A 22,754-nucleotide genomic window follows, 5' to 3' on the forward strand; every position below is an offset into this window, starting at 1 on the left:
GCACCCGAGGCATATGGAGGTTCCCAGGCTAGGGGTTGAATTGCAGCCTATACCACAGCCACAGCAACACCAAATCCGAGCTGCATCTGCGACCTATGCCACAGCTTATAATGTTTCTCCTGTCAGAGTTATCAGGTTCAGAAATGCACGTGTGAAGGTGATAATTCTGTGCCATTTGTTAAAAATTGGTTCTCCAGTTTCTCGCTTTTCTTCCTTTTTTTTTTTTTTTTGCTCTTTAGGGCTGCACCCGCGGCATATGGAGGTTCTCAGGCTAGGGGTTGAATCAGAGCTGTAGCCTCCGGCCTGCACCACAGCCACAGCAACGCGGGATCCGAGCCGCGTCTGCCACCTACTCCACAGCTCACGGCAACGCCGGATCCTTAACCCACGGAGTGAGGCCAGGGATCGAACCTGTGTCCTCATGGATACTAGTCAGATTTGTTTCTGCTGAGCCATGATGGGAAATCCGGTTCTCCGGTTTCTTAATCCACTCCCTTCCCCTAACGTTCTTCAAATATTCAAATGTTTTACCCATACTTAAGCTTTAGTCCAAGATAAAGTAAATATAAGGTATGGAAACCGGGATTCCTAAAACAAGACACTAAGGAATTAATATCGTTATGAAACAGTTCACCACAGGATTCCTTTCCTAGCGAGTTACTCCTATGCCTTTAAATTATCATTCACTTTCCATATATCTTTTTTTGTGGGCACTCACATATCATGACACAAAATACAGTTGTCTGTAAAAAGTGCATGCTTTCAAGTCTCTTTTCATAATTTGTGAAATGCAGATTGGTTGATGTGGGAGGCAGAATAAAGCCCCCCGCCCAAGAAGTCCATTCCTAATCCCTGGAGCCCATAAATGTTCCCTTACATGGTGAATGTAGGGGACTTAAAATCACTAGTCAGCAGGTGGGGAGATTAGCCTGCATTATCCAGTGTCATAAAGGCCCTTATAAGTGGAAGACAGAAGCAGCAGAGGAGAGTTAGGGAAAGAGATGAGGACAGAAGCAGGATCAGAGGGAGGCTTAGTGGCTGCTTTGAAGACAGAGGAAGGGCCAAGGAAGTGGGGGGGGGTGCTCTGGAAGCTGGAGAAGGCAAGGAAGTAGATTCTCCCTTAGAACCTCCAGAAAGGACACAGCTCTGCAATCACCTTGATTTGAGCCCAGCGAGAGCTCCATTGGACTTCTCATCTCCAGAACTGTGAGATAATACATTTGTGTTGTTTAAAGCCACTAAGTGTGTGGTAATTTGTTACAGCGGAACTAGAAAAGCAGGCCACTCAGTCAGACATTGATTGTTGAGGCCTTCCATCATCTGCCCCTGAGGTTGCAAACCCCACCGCTTCCAGGGGCCAGGCAGGAACCATAAATTCATGACGTGGGTGGTGGTGGGTCTGAGAGGCAACCCAGTGACCACGTGGCCTGGCTGAAGGGTTTCAGCTGCTGCCTCTTTCCAGCTACTTGTTGCCCTGCTGCTGCTGAGCTAGGCTTGTTGCTTTTCCTCTTTTTTACCCCCCAGCTGTTCATATTCTGGCCACTTCTTTCTTCTCCTTTTTTTTTTTTTAAATGAGATATAATTCACATTCCATAAAAACGCATTTCTTTTAGACATCTCTACCAAACAGTAGGCAAAGGAAGGAAAAGAAGTAACCCAACTTTGGTGACATAGGCTGCACACAGCTCTTTTAAGCAATGAGTGGAGAATAATTTGAAATATAAAGGCCATAATGAGCTTTGGGAATTGTCTCTGACTATGGATTTCCACTCTCCCCACTCTTCTGTAGTGTGGGTGCTGGCTCTCCGTTTTGGATTTCTGGGAGCTGAATATACATCCTGTATCCTTCTGGTTTTATGTCTTAAACCACAGCACTAGTGGTGTTGTCCCAGCTTTTATCACGGCTAGAGTCGGCATGAGAGGAAGCTTCAGCCAGATTCACTCAAAGCATCTGAGGGATTTTGTCAAGATAGTTTTTGTTTTTTGTTTTTTGTTTTTGTTTTTTAAGAATTATGCTTTTGGAGTTCCCGTCGTGGTGCAGTGGTTAACAAACCCGACTAGCATCCAAGAGGACGTGGGTTCGATCCTTGGCCTCGATCAGTGGGTTAAGGATCCGGCGTTGCGGTGAGCTGTGGTGTAGGTCACAGATGCGACTCAGATCCTATGTTGCTGTGGCTGTGGTGTTGGCTGGTAGCTACAGCTCCGATTGGACCCCTAGCCTGGGAACCTCCATGTGCCGTGGGTGCGGCCCTAAAAAGATTAAAAAAAAAAAGGAATTATGCTTTAACTCTTATTTAGTTTTAGCATCGTCGAAATCAGTGGAAAGTCACAGTGTTTACTGTGCTCTGTCTCCCTATATAAACAGAGGGCTTGTGAGTGTGGAACAGGCTCGGGGCGGGGGGCTGGGGACTGGCTGTGGGCAGCAGTGTTTTGTAGTCGCCAGGCTGGAACTTGGTGAGGGCCAAAGCAGGAGCCCAGGGCACTGGGGGCCTCAGGCTTGTAGACTTAGGTGCTCTGTCCAGGGTTCGGGGGCGTCCTACACCTTCTTCCTGAATCAGGCCTGGATTGGCTCAGGCATAGGACAGAAGAACTGAGGCCAAGGGCTGCAGGTTTATGAGACATTCCACAGGGAAAAAACCCTATATATTTGTGCTTACTGTGTTAGTCTTGGAAGAGAAGCATGGTAACGCATCTCATAAGCAAGTGGGAAGATGATTCAGGTATGCTGTTGGCTGAGTCATTTTCCTGATCCTGGTGGCAGTTTTACCTTGGGTGCATCTGGAGTCCCCTGCCTGCTAGCAGTTCCAGCCCACACGGATGACACACTTTGGTGGCTTCAGCAATGAATACCACAGGGCTAGAGCTTGCAGAGTTTGGGAGCAAAGAATAACCTTTTCTATCAGAACATTCCAGCATTGACAGCCCCTGCAAATTCAGAGCAGGCTAAGCAGGAAGCTCCAGCAGAAGGATCTGGGTATTAATCATGACTCATTGGCAAATAACAGCCCACGGGGAGCCATGCCTCTTCCCTCCTGTTTTATCTGTGCCTCCTAGATGCGCTGTGGCTTGACATTGGCCTGCAGACCTTTCTGGGGATGACAGGGATTAAAAGCAGGGCGGCTTGGTGTCTTTCGGAGTGAGGTTGAAGTCTACAGATCTTTATTCATTAAACGATTTCTGGATTTTAAAAGCTATGTAGAATAGTCCTTTGGAAAATTTGAAATTATGCACGACCATGTCAAACTTTTTATCAGCAAGTCTGAGTCCTTTTCCCGGCCATTTCAACTCAGAGAAATAAGGGCATCTAATAGCCAGGAAGGAAGAAGATGAATCATGAGAGAAGGTAGAAAGAAAAAAAAATGACGGCAAGAGGGTTAGAAAAGGCTCCATAAAGCCCAGAAATTGAAAGGGAATCAGAAGATTCCTTTTTTTTTTTTTTTTTTGGCTGTACCTGCAGCACGGAGGTTCCTGGGCCAGGGATCGAACCCGTGCCATAACAGTGATTCGAGCTGCTGCAGTGACAATACCAGAGCCTTAACCACTAGGCCACCAGGGAACTCTCGACTTCTACTTTATAAGGTCTTTTGAGAAAGCAACCATATGACCTAGAATGCGATCTGAATGGTATAGCCAAAGTAATTTGTTTATGAGCTGCCTTAGGAAGTTAAACCTCCCTAGATAGACAGTTTTGCAGGAACATTCAAGCCAGTGGTGACGGGCTCTAGGGAAAAGGGGCTGGCGAAGGCACTAAGCTGAATTCTTCGTATTGGAAGCCTGGAAGACCTTGTATTTGTGAAATAAACATTTGTATTTTCCGCAGGATACACCTTTCCACCAGCTCTGGTCAGTTCAGATAGAATCTGGGCCATTTTCTGCACTTGTTATTATTTTTCCAAAAGTGCTTGCTGAGCTTCCCCATTTATTGGCTGAGAACGAGCCCTGAGGAGCCCAGGCTCCAGGAGAGCTGCTAATGATGTGTGTCACTCTCCATGTCACAGTTGTCAGTTGTCGGGGCCTGAGCGCGTCCTTCCACGGAGGCGGATGCTGGCAGCAGGCGGCTCTCACAGAAGCGCTGCTGGTTGTCTGGGCGCAGTGACCACTTTACTCAGCTCATAATTGCTCTGTGCTCGGGGTTCATGTTCAAACAAGACGAGCCTTGTCACAGGTGATTAATTCCCTCAATTTGTACTTTCTAGTTAATGAGAACACACCCCACTGCCACTCTTCAGTGCCTGGAAGAAGTTTTGGAGAGAAATTGCAGATGGCAGAGAGAAGAAGTGCGCTCTGTGGCAGAAACGCCACTCCTAGCAGAAACCTACATGCTCTCTTTCCCAAGTCGCTGCTAGAGACATCTGCTTTCTTCAGCTTCTCTCCGTATCAGTGCAGGAATTTCGTGAGAACTAGCTAGCTCTGATACTGCACATGACCTTCCCTCGGTATTTCGAACTATTTTTCCTAAGGGATATAATGATATATGGAAGAAGGAAGAATCTGATCTTGAGAGTGGTTTTTTCATTAAAAAAAAAAAAATCGGTTGCAGATTCTTGGCCAACCCTTTGGGACACCCACCTTTATGCATCCTCTTGGCTCAGTTCGGTCACATTCCTCAAGCTCCCTCCTCCTCGTTCTTAGCAATTAAACACTGAAGTGTCTTGGTATGTTATCGGGGTTGCAAGTTCAACCGCTTGATGTATGACTCACTTCTGGTGCCCTTTCTTTCTTTCCTTCTATTTCTTTGCACAGAAAAGAGCCATTTGTTGTACATCCAGAGTCTAAAAGTTCTCCCTTATTCTTTGCCTGTTCTGGGAGCATTGTTTTTTTTTTGTTTGTTTGTTTTTGTTTTCTTTTTCTTTTTCTTTTCTTTTTTTTTTTTTGGCGTTCTGCAATGGGAGAGCAACAAATCAAGAGAAAATTTCACCTAAGAAAGCAATACAGTATTAAAATAATTGCCGGGAGGCCAAGGGCACTATGTTTATTAGAGCAAAGGGAAGAGGAAATCTTTTATTTTTGATATGTTAATACATTGTGTGCGCAAACCTACCAGTCCCTCTCACAGCTAACAAACAGATTACACTCATTTTAATGGGAAAGGGATTTCTCACTAATTGGATTTTTTCTTTTCCTTTTGTCCTTTTGGCTGCTCTGCAGCACATGAAGTTCCCGGGCCAAGAATCAGATCCAAGACACAGTTGTGACCTACACCACAGCTGTGGCAAGCCGGATCCTTTAGCCCCCTGTGCCGGACTGGGGATTGAACCTGTGTCCTTGGCACTGCAGAGACGCCACCGATCTCATTGCACCACAGCGGGAACTCCGTAATTGGTTTTTTATGTTTCATTTCCTCTCATTTATTGGTGTCCGTTTAAAGCCATTTATTAGGGACTTGTTATGTGTCAGACACTATTAGGAATCAATGAACTCATCACCAAGTATATATTGAATATCTTATTAGTACAAGGTGTTGGCACTGCAGAGGATGGAGAGAAAGAGAGGCGTAACATGTAGAGCTTAAAACCTATTTGGGGAGATGAGACACGCAACGACAATATATTGTTTAAAGGTGGTACAGAGACCCAGTGCTATATGAGTCCAGGTCACTGTGATCTGGGGTCAGAAATGGCTTCTTAAAGAGGTGAGGCCTCAAAGGAAGGGAATCAAAGGAGGTGAGCATGGCAGGCAGTGCGTGTGTGTGGGGGGAAGGGGGTATGTTGGGTGAAGTTGGGTAGTCATGGGTGATGGAGTTGATTTGGTCCCTTGGTATCACCTCATGCCTCAGTTTCTCCTCTGTAACATGGAGATGATGGTAATTACCGCAAGGGCATTATGAGGATTAAATGATATAATGTGAGAAATGCATTTGGCCAGAGACTCTAACAGAGTAGGCACTCTGTAGATGTCACAGATTGTTGTTGTTATATTAATTCTTTTTGGCTGCCCCCATGGCATGTGGAAGTTCTCAGGCCGGTGACAATGCCACATCCTTATCCCGCTGTGCCACAGGGGAACTCCTTACAGATTGTTATTTTATATTGTTATTCGGACTGTGCCAAATCAGGCACATAAGCCTTACCATGGGGGGTAACTGAGAGTCTTTGGGAATTTGAGCAGGGCCGTGACATGCTCAAAGAAAGTCGATAAATTCATTTGTCTGGAATGGTGGACTGTAGACCCCTCCTTTTAGACTTGGCTTCAAACTAAATAGTTAACAAATCTCCAGTGCCCAGATAGGAGAGATTTATGAAAAGCGATTTGATTTTTAACTGATTTTCCAGAGTGTTGACCTCTATAATATATTCAAACTTGGGAGGACTAGAAAACGATCCAGTGGAGGGCAATGAGTGATAGATTAGGTTGCCAACCTACTGGTAGGGGTTCTTCAGCAGGATGATGTGCCTGACATTCTGGTGTAATTAACCGAGACTCTTTTCTGATAAGTCGCGGGGTGTTCTTCCCCATTGTTTCTTTCATCTTGGCTTCGAACAGCTCTGAGACCAGTGTGTCTGTGGCTCCCCTGCATTTTCCTTTTCCTCGCTGCCTCCTCTTTTGTTCTAAGACGTGAGTCAAGGAAGTTTCCCCCACCCCGTTTCCCCACAGCTCCTGGTCCACCTACTTTGCCAAAGCCTTCAGACCATTCTTTTGCAGGGCTCCTGGCTCCTAGAAGTTAGCAGTAAATAATTACCCTCTAGGTATCACACCTAGGTAAACATCCTTGAGATTTATTATATAAAAATCCTCCAAGGCTCTCCTCATTTGAGGATGCTGGGTGCTCACACTTTCCTGCCTTCCATCACTGATTCCCCCGAGTGACAAAAGGCCTTTGTTTCTGGAGTTCCCGTCGTGGCGCAGTGGTTAACGAATCCGACTAGGAACCATGAGGTTGCGGGTTCGGTCCCTGCCCTTGCTCCGTGGGTTGACGATCCGGCATTGCCGTGAGCTGTGGTGTAGGTTGCAGACGCGGCTCGGATCCCGCGTTGCTGTGGCTCTGGCGTAGGCCGGCAGCTACAGCTCTGATTAGACCCCTAGCCTGGGAACATCCCATATGCCATGGGAGCGGCCCAAGAAATGGCAGAAAGACAAAAAAAAAAAAAAACCAAACAAAAAAAAAGGATAAAAAGGCCTTTGTTTCTGCTCCAGAAAGGGTCATATGGTAAATGTTCAAAAGGTTGTCATCCAGACAGCTCAGGGCCTTCAGGAGACTTGGCAAGACCCGATGGCAGAAAATTATCTCCTTCGGTTGACTCTCCGTTTGATTCCTCTGGCTGGCCTGCATGGGTCACTCATCAGAGTCCATGCTTCTCACTGAGGAAGGTGGGGAATTTTCAGCTATGGTCACCATCTAGGAAAAATAATAAAGATGATGATGAGGAAGAAGAATATGGGCATTACAGGGAAACAGCCTTCTAGTGGATGGAACCACTGGAGAGTCTGCACTGGAGGATGAATTATTCATTCACTCCTCATTCATTTTGCAAAATTTTATTGCGTTCCAGGCGCTGTTATAGGGACTGCGGATACAGCAGTGGGTGAGACATGGATCTTAACAGTTTAAAAGAGGCAGACAAAAAAAAAATAGGTGAATAAGATATATTTGGATAGTGATCATTCTATGAAAAAGGGTTTCATAAGGGGCTGCCATGAAGGCAGGTAGTAATAGAAGGCCTCTCAGAGGAGGTAGGGTTCAAGCAGAGACCTCAAAAACCCTGTGGCTATGTGGGGGCGGGGGCTTCCAGGCCAAGGGGACAAAAGTGCAAAGGCCCGAAGGAGACGTTTTGGTTTGAGGAACAGCAGGTAAACCCGTGAAACTGGAGCAGCATAACTAGAAATCAAGTCCGAGAGGTGATCCAAGGCCGGATCAGGCACATCATCTATGTGGTGGATTTCGGGTCTGATTTTAACCTTGAGGTGAAGCCAGTGGAAGGTTTGGGCGAGGCATTCTTTGTTGGTCCTTGTCCTGTGATTCTGATTCCAGTTCTGTCATCCACCCGCCTGGGTGAACTTGAGTGAGCTCTTGCGTCTCTCTGTTTGCTGTTAGGTAAAAAGTGGGTGATGATGCGTCTCCTCCAGTGGCATTAAAAGAGTTAGCTGTTAGTTACAAAGGAATTGAGGCCTTCAGGTGAAAGGCAGGATACTGAGTAATCACCACTGTTCTATATAGTCATTACTTTAACAGGTGTCTTCTTTTTGAAATGGAAAAAGCAATGTAGACCTATACCCTTAAATAGGAGCGTTAAAAAATAATGGGGAAGTCATGTTTCTGATTTCCCTTTTGGTTCCATATGAGAGTTCTAGGATGCTCTTTTCTTCTTTGAAAGGCACCTTGGAAACTTTCCAGAAGTCGCAATCCATCATAGATCATTGGAATGTTACGAGAAGAGATCTTACAGATCTGTTGTTGGGGCAGAGTCTGATTTCTGTAGAAATGACTTCTTAAAAAAAATTTCCTGGAGTTCCCGCTGTGGCTTGGCGGTAACAAACTTGACTAGTATCCATGAGGACGCGGGTTCGATCCCTGGCCTTGCTCAGTGGGTTAAGGATCCGGCGTTGCCGTGCGCTGTGGGGTAGGCCGAAGACACAGCTTGGATCTCACGTGGCTGTGGTGTAGGCTGGCAGCTGCAGCTCCAATTGGACCCCTAGCCTGGGAACTTCCATATGCCATGGGTGTGGCCCTTAAAAAAAAAAAAAAGATTAAAAAAAAAATCCTCACTGTACAAACTGTGTGCTTCTAGCCTATAGAAAATCGCATGGAGAATGTGGCCCCCAGCTAGGAAGGCTGCTGTGTTGTTTGTTTGTTTTCAGTCAAACTATTTATAGATCATGAAAAAAAAAAAGAATCTTACCGATCATTTGGTGGGATCCCCATCATTTTACAAATGAGGAAATGGAGAGAAGCCGAGTCTTGAGGACAAGTACGCTGCTGGGGAACAGGAGTGCTGGGTGGGAATCAAGCTGTGTCCCCAGATTCATAAGCTACTTACCTCGTTGACACATTGAGACATAATTGCAATGTTACAGGAAGTGATTTACAGTAATTTCAGATCTCTTTCCGTCTCTATTGTAATGATGCGATTTACTAACACTGGAAGTGGCGGCAGCCACGAAACATCTTTGCTTGGTGAGGCAGCTGTGCATGAAGAAAATGTTGCAGCCTATAATTTGACTCAGTGCCACAAATGTTTTGCTCTGAATTTTCCCTTCCTCTGTTGCTGGCTCAGGACTCTGCCAGTGGCTTCTATAGACTGTACCACTGAATCTATGAACTTTGAGTTTTAGATTTGATCATACTTCAGATTCTAATCTGGTTGTAATTTTTAATGTTAATTTTTGCCTGGAAAATGTATTTTAACTTTTGTTATACATAATTAACTTTTAAAAAGTTTTTTTTTTCCATTTGAAATCACCCTTATATATATCATTTTAGGTCTTCTTGTTCCATCAACTTAATAACAGATGTGAACTATTGTCATAAATGTAATCAAACATATATATAATACCATTATAATGAACATTTTCCTTGTATATGAATCTAGATTTCTTCAATTATAGTTCCTGTAAATGTAAATGTGGGTGAAATGAGATCTCTCTCTCTCTCTCTCTCTCTCACACACACACCACACACACACACACACACACACTCTTTCTGTACCTTTGTATCCCAATGCAGTAATATTTATTTGATTTGCATTGGATAACAAAGTGGTATTTTCTTTTTTATTGAAGTATAGTTGATTTATAGTGTGTTAATTTCTTCTGTATAGCAAGTGATTCATTTATATGTAGGTACACATTTTTTTCATATTCTTTTCCATTATGGTTTGTCATAGGATATTGAATATAGTCCCCTGTGCTGTCAGTAGGACCTTGTTGTTTATGCGTTCTATATACAATAGTTTACATCTGCTAACTTCAACCTCCCATTCCATCCCTCTCCCAACCCCCTCCTTTTGGCAACCACAAGTCTGTTTTCCTTGTCCATGAATCTGTTTTTGTTTCAAAGATAGGTTTGTTTGCATCATATTTGAGATCCCACAAATAAGTGAAATCATAAGCTATTTGTCTTTCTTTGTCTGACTGACCTCACTTAGTATGAGAGTCTCTAGTTGCATCCATGTCGTTGCAAATGGCATGATTTCATTCTTTTTATGGCTGAGTAGTATTCCATTGTGTATAGGCACCACATCTTCTTAGTCCATTCATCTGTTGGTGGACATTTAGGTTGTTTCTATGTCTTGGCTGTTGTGAATAGTGCTGCCATGAATGTAGGGGGTGCATGTATCTTTTGGAATTATAGTTTTGTCTGGATATATGCCCAGGAGTGGGATTGCTGGATCATATGGTGATTCTATTTTTAGTTTTCTGAGGAAACTCCATGCTAATTTCCGTAGTGGCTACACCAACTTACATTGCCAGCAACAGTGTAGGAGGGTTCCCCTTACTCCACGCCTCCTCCAACAGTTGTTATTTGTAGACTTTTTAATAATGGCTATTCTCACTGGTGTGAGGTGGTACCTCACTGTAGTTTTGATTTGTGTTTCTCTAATAAGTAGCAATATTATTATTGCTAACTATTGAGCATCTTTTCATGTGCCTATTAGCCATATATATGTCTCTTTGGAGAAATGTCTGTTTAGGTGCTCTGTCCCTTTTTTGATTGGGTTGTTTGGTGGGTTTTTTTTTTTGGTTGAATTGTATGAACTGTTTATGTATTTTGGAAATTAAGCCCTTGCTGGTCACATAGTTGGCAAATATTTTCTCCCATTCTGTAGATTGTCCTTTTGTTTTGTTTATGGTTTCCTTTGCTGTGCAAAAGCCTGTAAGTTTGATTAGGTCCCATTTGTTTATTTTTGTTTCTATTTCTATTTCCTTGGGAGATTGACCTAAGAAAACCTTGGTACGATTTATGTCCGAGAATGTTTTGCCTATGATCTCTTCTGGGAGTTTTATGGTGTCATGCCTTATGTTTAAGTCCTTTAGCCGTTTTGAATTTATCTTGTATATGGTGTGAGGGAGTGGTCTAACTTAATTGATTTACATGCTGCTCTCTAACCTTCCCAAGATCCCTTGCTGAAGAGGCTTTTTCCTATTTTATGTTCTTGCCTTCTTTGTTGACGATTAGTTGACCATAGGTCTGTTGGTTTATTTCTGGACTCTTTATTCTGTTCCACTGAGCCACGTGTCTGTTTTTGTGCCAATACTGTGCCGTTTTGATTACTGTAACTTTTTGTATTGTATGAAGTCTGAGAGACTCTTGCTTTGCTATTTTTCCTCAGGATTGTTTTGGCAATTTTGGGTTTTCATGGTTCCATATCAATTTTAGGATTATTTGTTCTAGATCTGTGAAAAATGTCATGGGTAATTTCACAGCAGTTGCATTACATCTGTAGATTGCTTTGGGTAGTATGGCCATTTTAACAATATTAATTCTTCTAATTCAAGAGCATGAGATATCTTTCCATTTCACAGTGGCCTTTTCTGCTTGGATTTCTTTCAGTTGATACTGTCTAACCCATACATGGTCTCCCTGAAATGATAACCTAACCTTTCCAGTCTAACCTGGTAGAGTAGACATCATACTGTTTTTTGTTGTCATTTTTTGTTTTTGCTCTTTTTTAGGGCTGTACTTGCAGCACATGGAAGTTCCTAAGCTAAGGGTTGAATCAGAGCTACAGCTGCTGGCCTACACCACAGCCACAGCAACGTGGGATCCGAGCCGTGTCTGTGACCTACACCACAGCTCATGGCAACACCAGATCCTTAACCCACTGAGCGAGGCCAGGGATCGAACCCACATCGTCATGCATAGTTGGATTCGTTTCCGCTGAGCCACGATGGGAACTCCAATATTTTTGTTATTCATTCTGAAATCAGTGTTGTTTGAACGAGTCCAAAATAACTATAAGCATATGATTTCTTTTTACTAGTTTTCCTAAAAAGAAATGTCCCTTAACCCATTTCTATATTTTGCTTACTCATGCTGTGGGGAAAGAAATTGTTGATATTTTAGATACTTTGCCAGAAGTTAAATAGTTTTCAAGAATGTTCTTGCCAAATAATGCTCTTTCTATAATGAAAGTTCTTAAAATACTCAGAGATCATACTGAATAATCAGAGGAGTGATTGGAAATGGCAAGCTTCCATCTCAAAGCCAACTTCTGCAAGGAAAACAAAATGGCAGAGGAATGCATTTCTTCAGTATTGTCACCAAGAGGCTCTTTCCTTGTCTCTCTTCCCATTCCCACCCTGAAATGGTTTTAGATCTCTTATCCTGGAGAATTTTTCTGTAACAAGTCCTGGAGACAGCTGGCAGTCTGTGGCTTACTGAAAGAAGCATAGATTTCTCAGAGAGCTCTGAATCCCCTTTTTCCAATTCCTCCATCAGGTCCAAGACTTTTTAGAGGGAGAGTAGAGGGTCAGGATAAATGAATCAGGCTTTCTCCCTCCTTTTCCCCATTCCTGTGGGTTTCACTGTGAGTTGTAACAACAGGCTACCCCTTAACTGTTACGAATCGCTAATTACAAGCGAATGGCACAATCCCATTGGGCCTTTTGACTCAAATCTCAGCATATAGGACACTAAACAGCAACTGGGGGCAAATAATGGCTGTCAGTGTTTTCCCTGTGAGTGCATTATAAGCTAGATTCTCAAAAGTGGGGACGCTGGCACAGCGTGAGTGAGGCGATATGTAAATATTTGGTAGAGGGGTGAGTGTGTGTGTGTGTGTGTGTGTGTGTGTGTGTGTGTATGCGTACTTGGATTTGTGGTGATGGGAATGAAATTGTAAGAATCCAGTCGTGGTTTGCAATTAAATAGGTTGAGGATGCTGTAGGGAAATGATTAGTGATTTAGATACAGAAATCAGGGCCGCACCCACGGCATATGGAGGTTCCCAGGCTAGGGGTCCAATGCAAGCGACAGCTGCCAGCCTACACCGCAGCACAGCAACGTGGGATTCGAGCCGTGTCTGTGACCTACACCATAGCTCACAGCAACATCGGATCCTTAACCCACTGAGCGAGGCCAGGGATCGAACCCGCAACCTCATGGTTATTGGTCAGGTTCCTTAACCACTGAGCCACTACAGGAACTCCCAAGCTTTTCATCTTAAAACAATGAAGATAATGGTAATTCCTTATGACTTCTTCAAGTTGTCTGACGAGTGTCAGAATATAATGAATGCCTGTGGCAAGCCCTTCAGGGTTTTTTGTTCCAATGCAATGTAACGACTGTGTATCATTGTTGGTTTTCCCCCCTTATAGGTATTCAAGAGGCGGTATTTTTACTTAACTCAGCTCCCTGATGGTTCATATATTCTCAATTCCTACAAAGATGAGAAAAATTCAAAAGAATCTAAAGGTTGCATCTACTTGGACGCCTGCATTGATGTGGTTCAGGTAGGGCTGTGGAGGTAATCTTTCTTTCTCTTTCTTGAAGTGGGTCATTGATCAACTATTAAGAACCTCAGCATTTTCCCGCCTTGGTCAATGGCATCTCCATCCACCAAAATATTCATACTAGAAACTCGAAATCCTCTTCAGTGTTCCCACTCACCCTCTGTGCCAATATTCAAGTGTTTACCCAGTCCTTTGGAGTCTGGCTCCAGAGTGCCTCTTGCATCTCTTACCTTCTTCCATTCTCACTGTCTTCTTCCAGTTCTCCCTTTTATTCTCTTGCCTAGACTCTTGCCTTCCTGCCTTTCTGATGTGTTGTCTGTCCTGCTCTACCCCGTCTTCATGAAACACAGATGGGGTCCTTCACTTGGCTGTTCAAAATCTTTTGGCTCTTGGGAGTTCCTGTTGTGGCGCAGTGGAAACGAATCCGACTAGGAACTATGAGGTTGCAGGTTTGATCGCTGGCCCCGCTCAGTGGGTTAAGGATCCAGCCTTGCCGTGAGCTGTGGTGTAGGTCGCAGATTCGGCTCGGATCCCGAGTTGCTGTGGCTCTGGCATAGGCTGTTGGCTGTAGCTCCTATTCAACCTCTAGCCTGGGAACATCCATATGACACGGGTGTGGCCCTAAAAAGCAAAAAACAAAAACAAAACCTTTTGGCTCTTGACTTACTGACTTGCAGAGTGAACTCGGAAGCTCCCACCAGGGCATTGCAGGTCAAGGCGTGATGTGACCTTATTCTACTTCCTAACGTCGTGTCGTCCCTCTCCCCCGCCCCTGCCCCCAGCATCCCTTATATACTCTGTGCTCTAGACACACCAGGCGACGCACTCCCCAGAGTTTCACATGTGTGTCCCTTTCTTACATTTGTTTCTCTGCTTGGCATATACTTCCCCTTCTGTCCTTGTCTGAATCTTATCTTTTTGTTTGTTTTCTGTCTTTTTTTTTTTTTTTTTTTTTGTCTTTTTGCCTTTTCTAGGGCCGCTCCTGGAGTTCCCAGGCTAGGGGTCTAATCCGAGCTGTAGCCACCGGCCTCCACCAGAGCCACAGCAACTCGGGATCCGAGCCGAATCTGCGACCTACACCACAGCTCATGGCAAGGCCGGATCCTTAACCCACTGAGCAAGGCCAGGGATCGAACCCCCAACCTCATGGTTCCTAGTCAGATTCGTTAACCACTGCACCACGACGGGAACTCCATTTTTGCTTTCTTTTTTGGCTGCCCTGCAGCATATGGAGTTCAGATCCGATTTTCGGCTGTGACCTATGCTGCAGTGCTGGAGCCTTTAACCCACAGCCCCAGGGCCAGGGATTGAACCTGCGTCCTGGCACTGCAGAGATGCCACCGATCCCATTGTGCCACAGTGGGAACTCCTGAATCTTATCTTTTAAGGCTTGGCTCAAATGACACTTCTACCGTGAAGCGTTTCCTGTTTCCTTCCTCACTCTAATGCTCAGCAAGTGGAATTAAGCTCTGCCTCCCCTGTGCTACCTCTGTGCTTTTTTCTCAATCAGTCATATGCTCATTTGTCACTAGTTCTGTACACTCCCTTTTGGATTACAGAGACCATGTCATATTCATGTCTGGGTCCCTCTTAATAATGAGTAGAATTGAACACAATAGGGGCCTTAACAAATGTTTGCTGATTTGAGTTACTGAGGGGGCATGGACGTTGGGGTTAACATGGGTGGGGTGAGAAGCCAAGGGCAGAGAGATGATTCAATAGCAAGTTGACCAACCAAGAGACAGGAGCCATTACTGCAAAGCCAGGGTGGCATGGTTGACCAGAAGGATCACAGGATCACTACGTTGATTTGGGAGGCAGGCAATGATGTCGGTTCAATACCTTCAACCCACTTGAATCTTAAATTTCAAAACCGTAAAGTGGGACTAATAGCATCTACTCAGGAGTTCTTGTTGTGGCTCGGAACGGGTGGAGAACCTGACATTGTCTCTGTGAGGATGCGGGTTCGATCGCTGGCCTCGCTCAGCGGGTTAAGGATCTGTCTTTGGCGCAGCTGTGGTGTAGGTTGGCAGCTGTAGCTCTGATTCGACCCCTCACCTGGGAACTTCCATAGGCCGTGGGTGCGGCCCAAAAAAAAATGTAAGGAAACAATATCCGTTTACTCTCAATGAGGTTGTCCTGAGGAGCAAACAGAAAAACACTTTAAATTGTAAAATACACAAAACATAAAGATCTATGTGAATAGACGTTGCCTTCCTTAACACACATACACAAGCACACAGGCACATGCATGCAAGACAGCTTTCTTATCGTACAGGAAGGACGAAGGCACATACATTTTCCAGATTTTCTCCATTAGTCTAGTCTGGATTGACCTTCCTTTATGGTGCTCCCAAGCTTTGCTCTCCCTTTCTATTTATGATTCGCCCCCTCCCAAATATTTTCGAATATATAAATCTTTATGACTTGCTACAGCAGTTTAATTTCATCCTTTACTATACTTTGAAGATGAGAAGGAGGAACTTTATTGGTTCCTTCTTGAATAATGACCATGCAGCGCACAATTATTGATTCCTGTGCCTGAGGTCTTTGGGAGAAGGGGGAGCGTGTGTCAGTTCTTTAGCCTGACAGAGAAGGTGGTTCTATAAAAGAAGGTGTCATCCTGTTTGAGGAAAGGAGGAGGCTTTTATTTTCCTTGGGTGCTGGTCTTTGGCCATTTCCATCATGCGTATTGAGGGCCAGGATTTAATGTGACCCAGCTACAGTCTTCTTTTCTGCTACGGTGATGCATTTCATGTCATGCATGGTCAAGTGAATCAGAGAGCAAGAGTGCATTCTTTTTTTTTTTTTTTTTTTTGTCTTGCCTTTTCTTGAGCCACTCCTGCGGCATATGGAGGTTCCCAGGCTAGGGGTCGAATCGGAGCTGTAGCCACTGGCCTACGCCAGAGCCACAGCAATGTGGGATCCGAGCTGCATCTGCAACCTACACCACAGCTCATGGCAACGCTGGATCCTTAACCCACTGAGAAAGACCAGGGATCGAACCCACAACCTCATGGTTCCTAGTTGGATTTGTTAACCACTGAGCCACGACGGGAACTCCAAGATTGCATTCTATGGTGTGATCTAAAGCAAGTACCAGATTGATTTCAGGTCACACATGGAAGCTTGTTTTTAAGGGCTGATTTTGAAGATCTGTACAGAGGCCAGAAAAACTTTGGGCAGGGTGGAAATAGTAAAACATTTGCTTATTTTTATGGTGGCCGTTTGATGATCTAAATGTGGAGGATGTCAGAAGGCTTTAAATGATAATATTCACTCAATGTGTAGTATCTCATGCCAACTTTGTGCACACATGCCGTGCTCACTACTGAGGGGAACGCACAAGATATGTTTGACATGGTCATTCATCGTCTCGGAGTTTCTATACCTTGTCGAAAGAAGCAGTTCTTTCATGAAAGTATTGACGTGTGTATGTGCTGAGCTGAGGTAAAAATAAATAAACGAATGAAATCTAATATTAAAAGGGTAGCCAAACTAACGGAACACTTTTTTTTTTCTTCCAGTGCCCCAAAATGCGCCGTCATGCTTTTGAACTCAAGATGTTAGATAAGTATAGCCATTATCTGGCTGCTGAAACTGAGCAGGAAATGGAGGAATGGTTGATAACTTTGAAAAAGATTATTCAGATCAATACCGACAGTTTAGTGCAAGAGAAAAAGGAGACGGTAGAAACAGCACAAGGTCAGAATTTTTAATGATTCATTATGGAGGTAAAGCCCTTGTCTTTACTCCATGAGACTGTCCTTTGTGTAGGGTGAATAAAGAACTCTTAATCTTGAAAGTTGACCTGCTTCTTCATTAAAAGTGACTATGGAGGTTGATAGATTTTTTTTTTTTTAAAGAGTTGATGCTACACGGGCTCTGACCCATGAAATATAACCAGACTAAAACAGATAGAGAATTCATGGCAGATTTTCAAAAGTCCATTAATGTTTTCCCTATGCTTTCATGATCAAAATTCTTTGCAATAAATCTAGTAGGAGCGTTTGGGGTGGAAGAGATAGTTAGTATATTTCTCCTAGGTGATTAGTAATGGTCTGCATGGTTTGGAACATCTGCTTTTAATGAATTTGCAGATGATGAAACTAGCAGCCAAGGAAAAGCCGAGAACATCATGGCCAGTTTGGAAAGGAGCATGCATCCGGAACTGATGAAGGTACATCTTTCTTATGGCAACTTGCCTTCAGCTGAGACAATACAGGATGAGCTATTAAAGTTTTAATGCTGGATTCCATTTGGCAATGTCATTTCTAAGTTAAAAACCCCGGCAGGAGTTCCCGTCCTCGCTCAGTGGTTAATGAACCCGACTAGTATCCATGAGGATGCGGGTTCGATCCCTGGCCTCGCCCAGTGGGTTGAGGATCGAGTGTTACCATGAGCTGTGGTGTAGGTCGAAGACGCAGCTCGGATCCTGCGATGCTGGGGCTGTGGTGTAGGCCTGCGGCTACAGCTCTGATTTGACCCCTAGCCTGGGAACCTCCATATGCCTCGGGTGCGGCCCTAAAATGACAAAAGACAAAAAACAAACAAACAAACAAAAAACCCACAGCAAATGCGTGAAACAGGTAGAGATTGTTAAAGAAAAGTTACACTTCTAAAGTTGGACCTATAGGTACCTACCAGGTAACAGTTTGGAAAATCGTATTATTTATTTATTTTTTCTGGGATGCCAAGAGGTACGTCTAGATTTTTGTGACTTTAATTTTATCTACTACTTCTTATTTTGTTTAATTACTCTATGTCCTTCATAACATAAATATTCTTCATTCAAGGGTATTGCTGCAGATTGAACATGATATTCAGTCTAGTGATTTGTTTATCTTAATTTCATATGAAAGTCATATCCTCTCTGTTTGTGAATGCCTATGTGTGTGTCCATGATAATTTCATCAGATAAAGCTTTTGGTTCACAGACATCGTTTATGTTACTGACTTTGCTCTTTGGTGTTTGACGTGAGCCAGTTTTGAAAGTGTAGAGGAGACTATCACACCCAGCTTAAAGAGTTACCGATTTTCCTCTGCGGTCTCTGTACTGTAATAGATTAGAAGATTATGACCCATTTCTTCATTTAAATCTTTGCCAAAATCCTTTATATTTTTACTTTATTCCCGAAGTATTAAGTCATGCCAGTTTAGAAGTCACTTTTTTTTCTATCTTAAATTTATCATTCTCTTAAGCTTCAAAGCTGTTTTCCAAGATTTAGGAACACACTCATGATCCCCTGTAAATTTTAACATCCCCCCCCCGCCCCCGGAATCTTTGTCATTCGGGACTGTTCATCCCATTATGTTTTTCCTAAAGTGATGGGGTCAGAATTGTATGTAATACTCCATGGCTGGCTCCACGGACACATAAAAGATAGTGTTTTCTCTCTTGTCAATTCTCTTTTACATCCAGAGTCTCTTATATTTCTTTTTTGGTGTATGGGTTAAAAAATATTCTTGGTGTTCTAAAAAGCACATGGAAAGTATAAGAACCTGATCTATGGCCTATTATGGGTGACAGTGACTGCCCAGCGAGCATTCTGGAACCATCTTAAGTATTTGGAAATAGCTGTGTCAGATTGCTAGTTTCACATAAACTAGATATTTAAATGGTATTGAATACGGTTTTGAAGCACATGAAATAATGTTCAGTATGCGTGTGTCTATTTGTCTAATTTTAGTATGGAAGAGAAACCGAACAGCTGAACAAACTCAGTAGAGGAGATGGAAGACAGAATCTCTTTTCTTTTGATTCGGAAGTTCAGGTATTAAGGATAAATTTCTTTCAATAATCCTGGAATTATTGCTTATTTGGGTAAACAAGTGTCTGAGTTGGCGAAATCACTGATGTTTGCACTACTGGGTATATATATCTATGGCTTTGTATTTGTCTTGCTTGCTTTGAACAGGTAGCTTAACAACTAACTTTCCTCAAGAGGACTGGCATATTTACAAATAATTTGGGCCCGAATATATATATTTTAATATATATATATTTTAATATATGTATTAATATATATTTACATATATTTACATATATATAATATATATATATATATTTACATATATTTACATGATATTTTCTATATATATATTTCCTCTCTTTTCACTTCATCTCACTCCCTGCAGTGGATGAAGTAAAGAATCTTTAATGACGGTTTCAGTGCTGTTAACCCGTTAAATACAGTTGTGATCCAGCAGCAGTGAACACCTGCAATAAAAGGAACACCACGTCATCTGAGACACATGACTTATATTCCACTTTCGATGTGGGCTGGTAGAAATGGGATAATTTTCGTGTCTCAGTTAATCCCCCGTTAGATGGATAGAGAGCGGGGAAGTACAGGTTTATGTGCAGATGTGTATTTTAACCTCTTTTGTGAGAGTGAAGCATTTCTTCTACTAAAATATATATGCAGTTAACATTTGATTCCATGATATTTTCTAATTAAATGGCTGATTTGTTTAAATGACAAAATTCTATAGTATATAAAAGGATTACAAACATTTTTTTGGCTTTTTAAAAAAAATTTTTTTTAGGGTTGTACTTGTGGCATATGGAGGTTCCCAGGCTAGGGGTCCAATGGGAACTACAGCTGCCGGCCGACACCACAGCCACAGCAACGCAGGATCCCAGCCGTGTCTGCGACCTACACCACAGCTCACGGCAATGCCGAATTCCCCAACCCACTGAGCCAGGCCAGGGATCGAACCCACAACCTCATGGATCCTAGTCAGTTTGTTAACCACTGAGCCACGAACAGAACTGCCTACAAACATTTTTTCACAAGAAAATAAAATTATGTGAAGGAAGGCGAGTTTTTTTCCCCCACTTTTTCTACATTTTAATTTCTAATTAAAATCCATGGGATTTTTTTTTCTTGAAATAGAAAAGTATCCATTATGAGTGTTTTCTCAGTGAGAACGTATCAATAAAATATAAAATAATTTCAGACTGATTTTTTTGTTTCTTTTTGCTTCCTGTGGTTTCATAACTAAAAGTTTTTTAGTTTGCGATGGAAAAAGTAAATAAGTAATGCAGAAATTTTCCCTTAGTAAAAATCCCACGAGAAAATAACATTATCTGGGGAAAATTTGTTTTAAATGTTTCATCTCTCTTTTTTCCCCCATAGCACTATTATATTATTTGTGTAAGTTGTATGATTTTAAAAGAAAAAGTATAGCAGGCTTTGGGAATGTCAGTTCTCAGATATTCTTTCAGAAATTTACTCATTCCAAGCACGTCTGACTTTGATTCCCCCCCCCCCCATCATGATTGGGCTCTAATTGGACATGTCAGACTCTTTGATTGTATACAAAGAAGCCAATTGACTGTGGTTGGAACTTAATCCAGCGTCTTTAAAAAATCTGTGGTGTTGTGTTCTTGTGGTCATGGAACTGAACTGATGTTATATTTGAGTTGTTTATCAGTGCGCTACAGGGAGAGACAAGGCCACAGTTGCAAAGCAGCTTTGACCCCAAATTGAATCTATTGTCAATTCTAGAAGGCAGGCGTGCCACACCGACGTCCCTGTTTTTTTGTGTCGAGTCCCTTTCTAAGGCAGTGTCACCCTGTCCTATCAGCCTTCTCTCTTGGCCACCGTTCAATGTCTAGAGACATGTTTTCTGCCACTGACCTTACAGAATAAAGAAACACCGACTGGAGGGGATGGCTCTGACTTTGAACTACTGGGGACACGTCCCATATGTCCCAACGTTGGTACTCGTGGGCCTCAGAAGGAAAAGGAGCTGGGGGCTGGGGTGGTTTGGTCCACTTTCTCTCCACATTCCACTGTCTGAGCAAGATAGAAGGGAGAGCAGATAAACGAGCGGAAATTAGAATTGATCTCCATGGCAATGACGTGCCTCCGCTGGCTCCACAGCCAGATAAGTGTTCAAGAGGGAGCTGTCTAGTCCCACTCATTTGGAGATAAATAGGCTCTGGGGGAAAAATGGTGCTTTCAGGTACGGATATTATACTTTAAGCCCCTTTAAGGAGAATTTTGTCAGTGATGCAGGCAAGGTCAGAACAGCTATAATTATCCAAGACTCTTCAGGCACAATACCTGTTTTGGCTTGAACGACTTAAGCAATTGAGAAAAATTCCTGTGTTTCTTGGCTTGACTTTTCCATATTGGCAGGATATTCTGCTCAGATTCATCCAGTCATTTCCCTCCTACCCTGTCTCTGGTCTTCCCGAAAGTATAGTATGTCGTCTCACAGGCTATCCTTTTGCACCCGATTGTGAACAGAATGTTTGGACCATCAGAATGAACAGATGAACTCAGATTGCCTGAGTTGTGTGGTCTGAGGAGGAGGATTCTTTGAGTTTCTTGGGGGGGGGGGCAGATTTCTCCCCTGCTGAGAGGAATTCCTTGACTCTAATATCTTTTTTTTTAAACTTTATTTTAAAATACCAGTAATTGGAGTTCCCGTCGTGTCTCAGTGGTCAACAAACCCGACGAGCATCCATGAGGATGCAGGTTCGATCCCTGGCCTCTCTCAGTGGGTTAAAGATCTGGCATTGCCGTGAGCTGGGGTGTAGGTCACAGACGCGGCTCTGATCTGGAATTGCTGTGGCTGTGGTGTAGGACGGTGGCTACAGCTCCAACTGGACCCCTAGCCTGGGAACCTCCATATGCCGGGGGTGAGGCCCTAAAAAGACAGAAAGACCAAAATAAAATAAAATAAAATAAAAATAAATACCAATAATTTTAAAAAATATATGTCTGTGGCAGCCAGGGCTCATCCCCCAGCTCTGTTAGAAGCTGGACTCAATGCTTTTCAGTTTCCTGAGCACACGCCTCTCCCTTGGTTCATCATTGCAATGTAGGTGGTCCCCAGGGTTCCAACTTTGTCCTCCTCACCCTCGTTGCCACAGATTGCCAGTCCAGATCTCTAACCCCACATGGCCCCTCTTTTTCCAACCACTTTTGCATCACCTCAAACTCCGTGCATCCCAGACTGAACTCATCATTCCTACTCGCCCCTTCCCCCATGTCTATTCATCTTTCTTTCACAGCTAAGTTTATAGCATCACAGTCTACTGAATCTTCCAAGTTAGAGGCCATTGTGTTATTATTCTTGCCTCCCATGTCCATTCATGTCAAATTTGTCTCCTGCACAGCTTATAAAGGAAACAGAATTTCTCCTATCCTGGAACATAATATTTTGTGGGGAAGACAAACAATAAACAACCCAGTAAATATTTAAAATAATATTAGAAAACTAAATTAAGGAAAGGGAGTATATATAGACTGTTAGAGAGCATAGAGTTTTATATAGGGAATTATGGAAGCTCTCTCTGTAATGCCGATGGATTGGAGACTTGAATGAAATGGAGGAGTAAGCCATGG

At 43.2% G+C, this 22,754-nt stretch overlaps 1 protein-coding gene across 1 annotated transcript in view; it reads left to right on the plus strand.

Moving 5' to 3' along the window:
- Positions 1-22,754, plus strand: part of DOCK11 (dedicator of cytokinesis 11) — a 199,041-nt gene that overhangs the window by 53,047 nt on the left and 123,240 nt on the right. Inside the window, 4 exon segments of the mRNA XM_021080484.1 lie at positions 13,255-13,389; positions 16,917-17,094; positions 17,490-17,569; positions 19,080-19,163. Of these exon segments, the coding sequence (XP_020936143.1) occupies positions 13,255-13,389; positions 16,917-17,094; positions 17,490-17,569; positions 19,080-19,163 (477 nt within the window).

This window comes from Sus scrofa, chromosome X, assembly GCF_000003025.6.
Source record: "Sus scrofa isolate TJ Tabasco breed Duroc chromosome X, Sscrofa11.1, whole genome shotgun sequence".
Taxonomy (NCBI): domain Eukaryota; kingdom Metazoa; phylum Chordata; class Mammalia; order Artiodactyla; family Suidae; genus Sus; species Sus scrofa.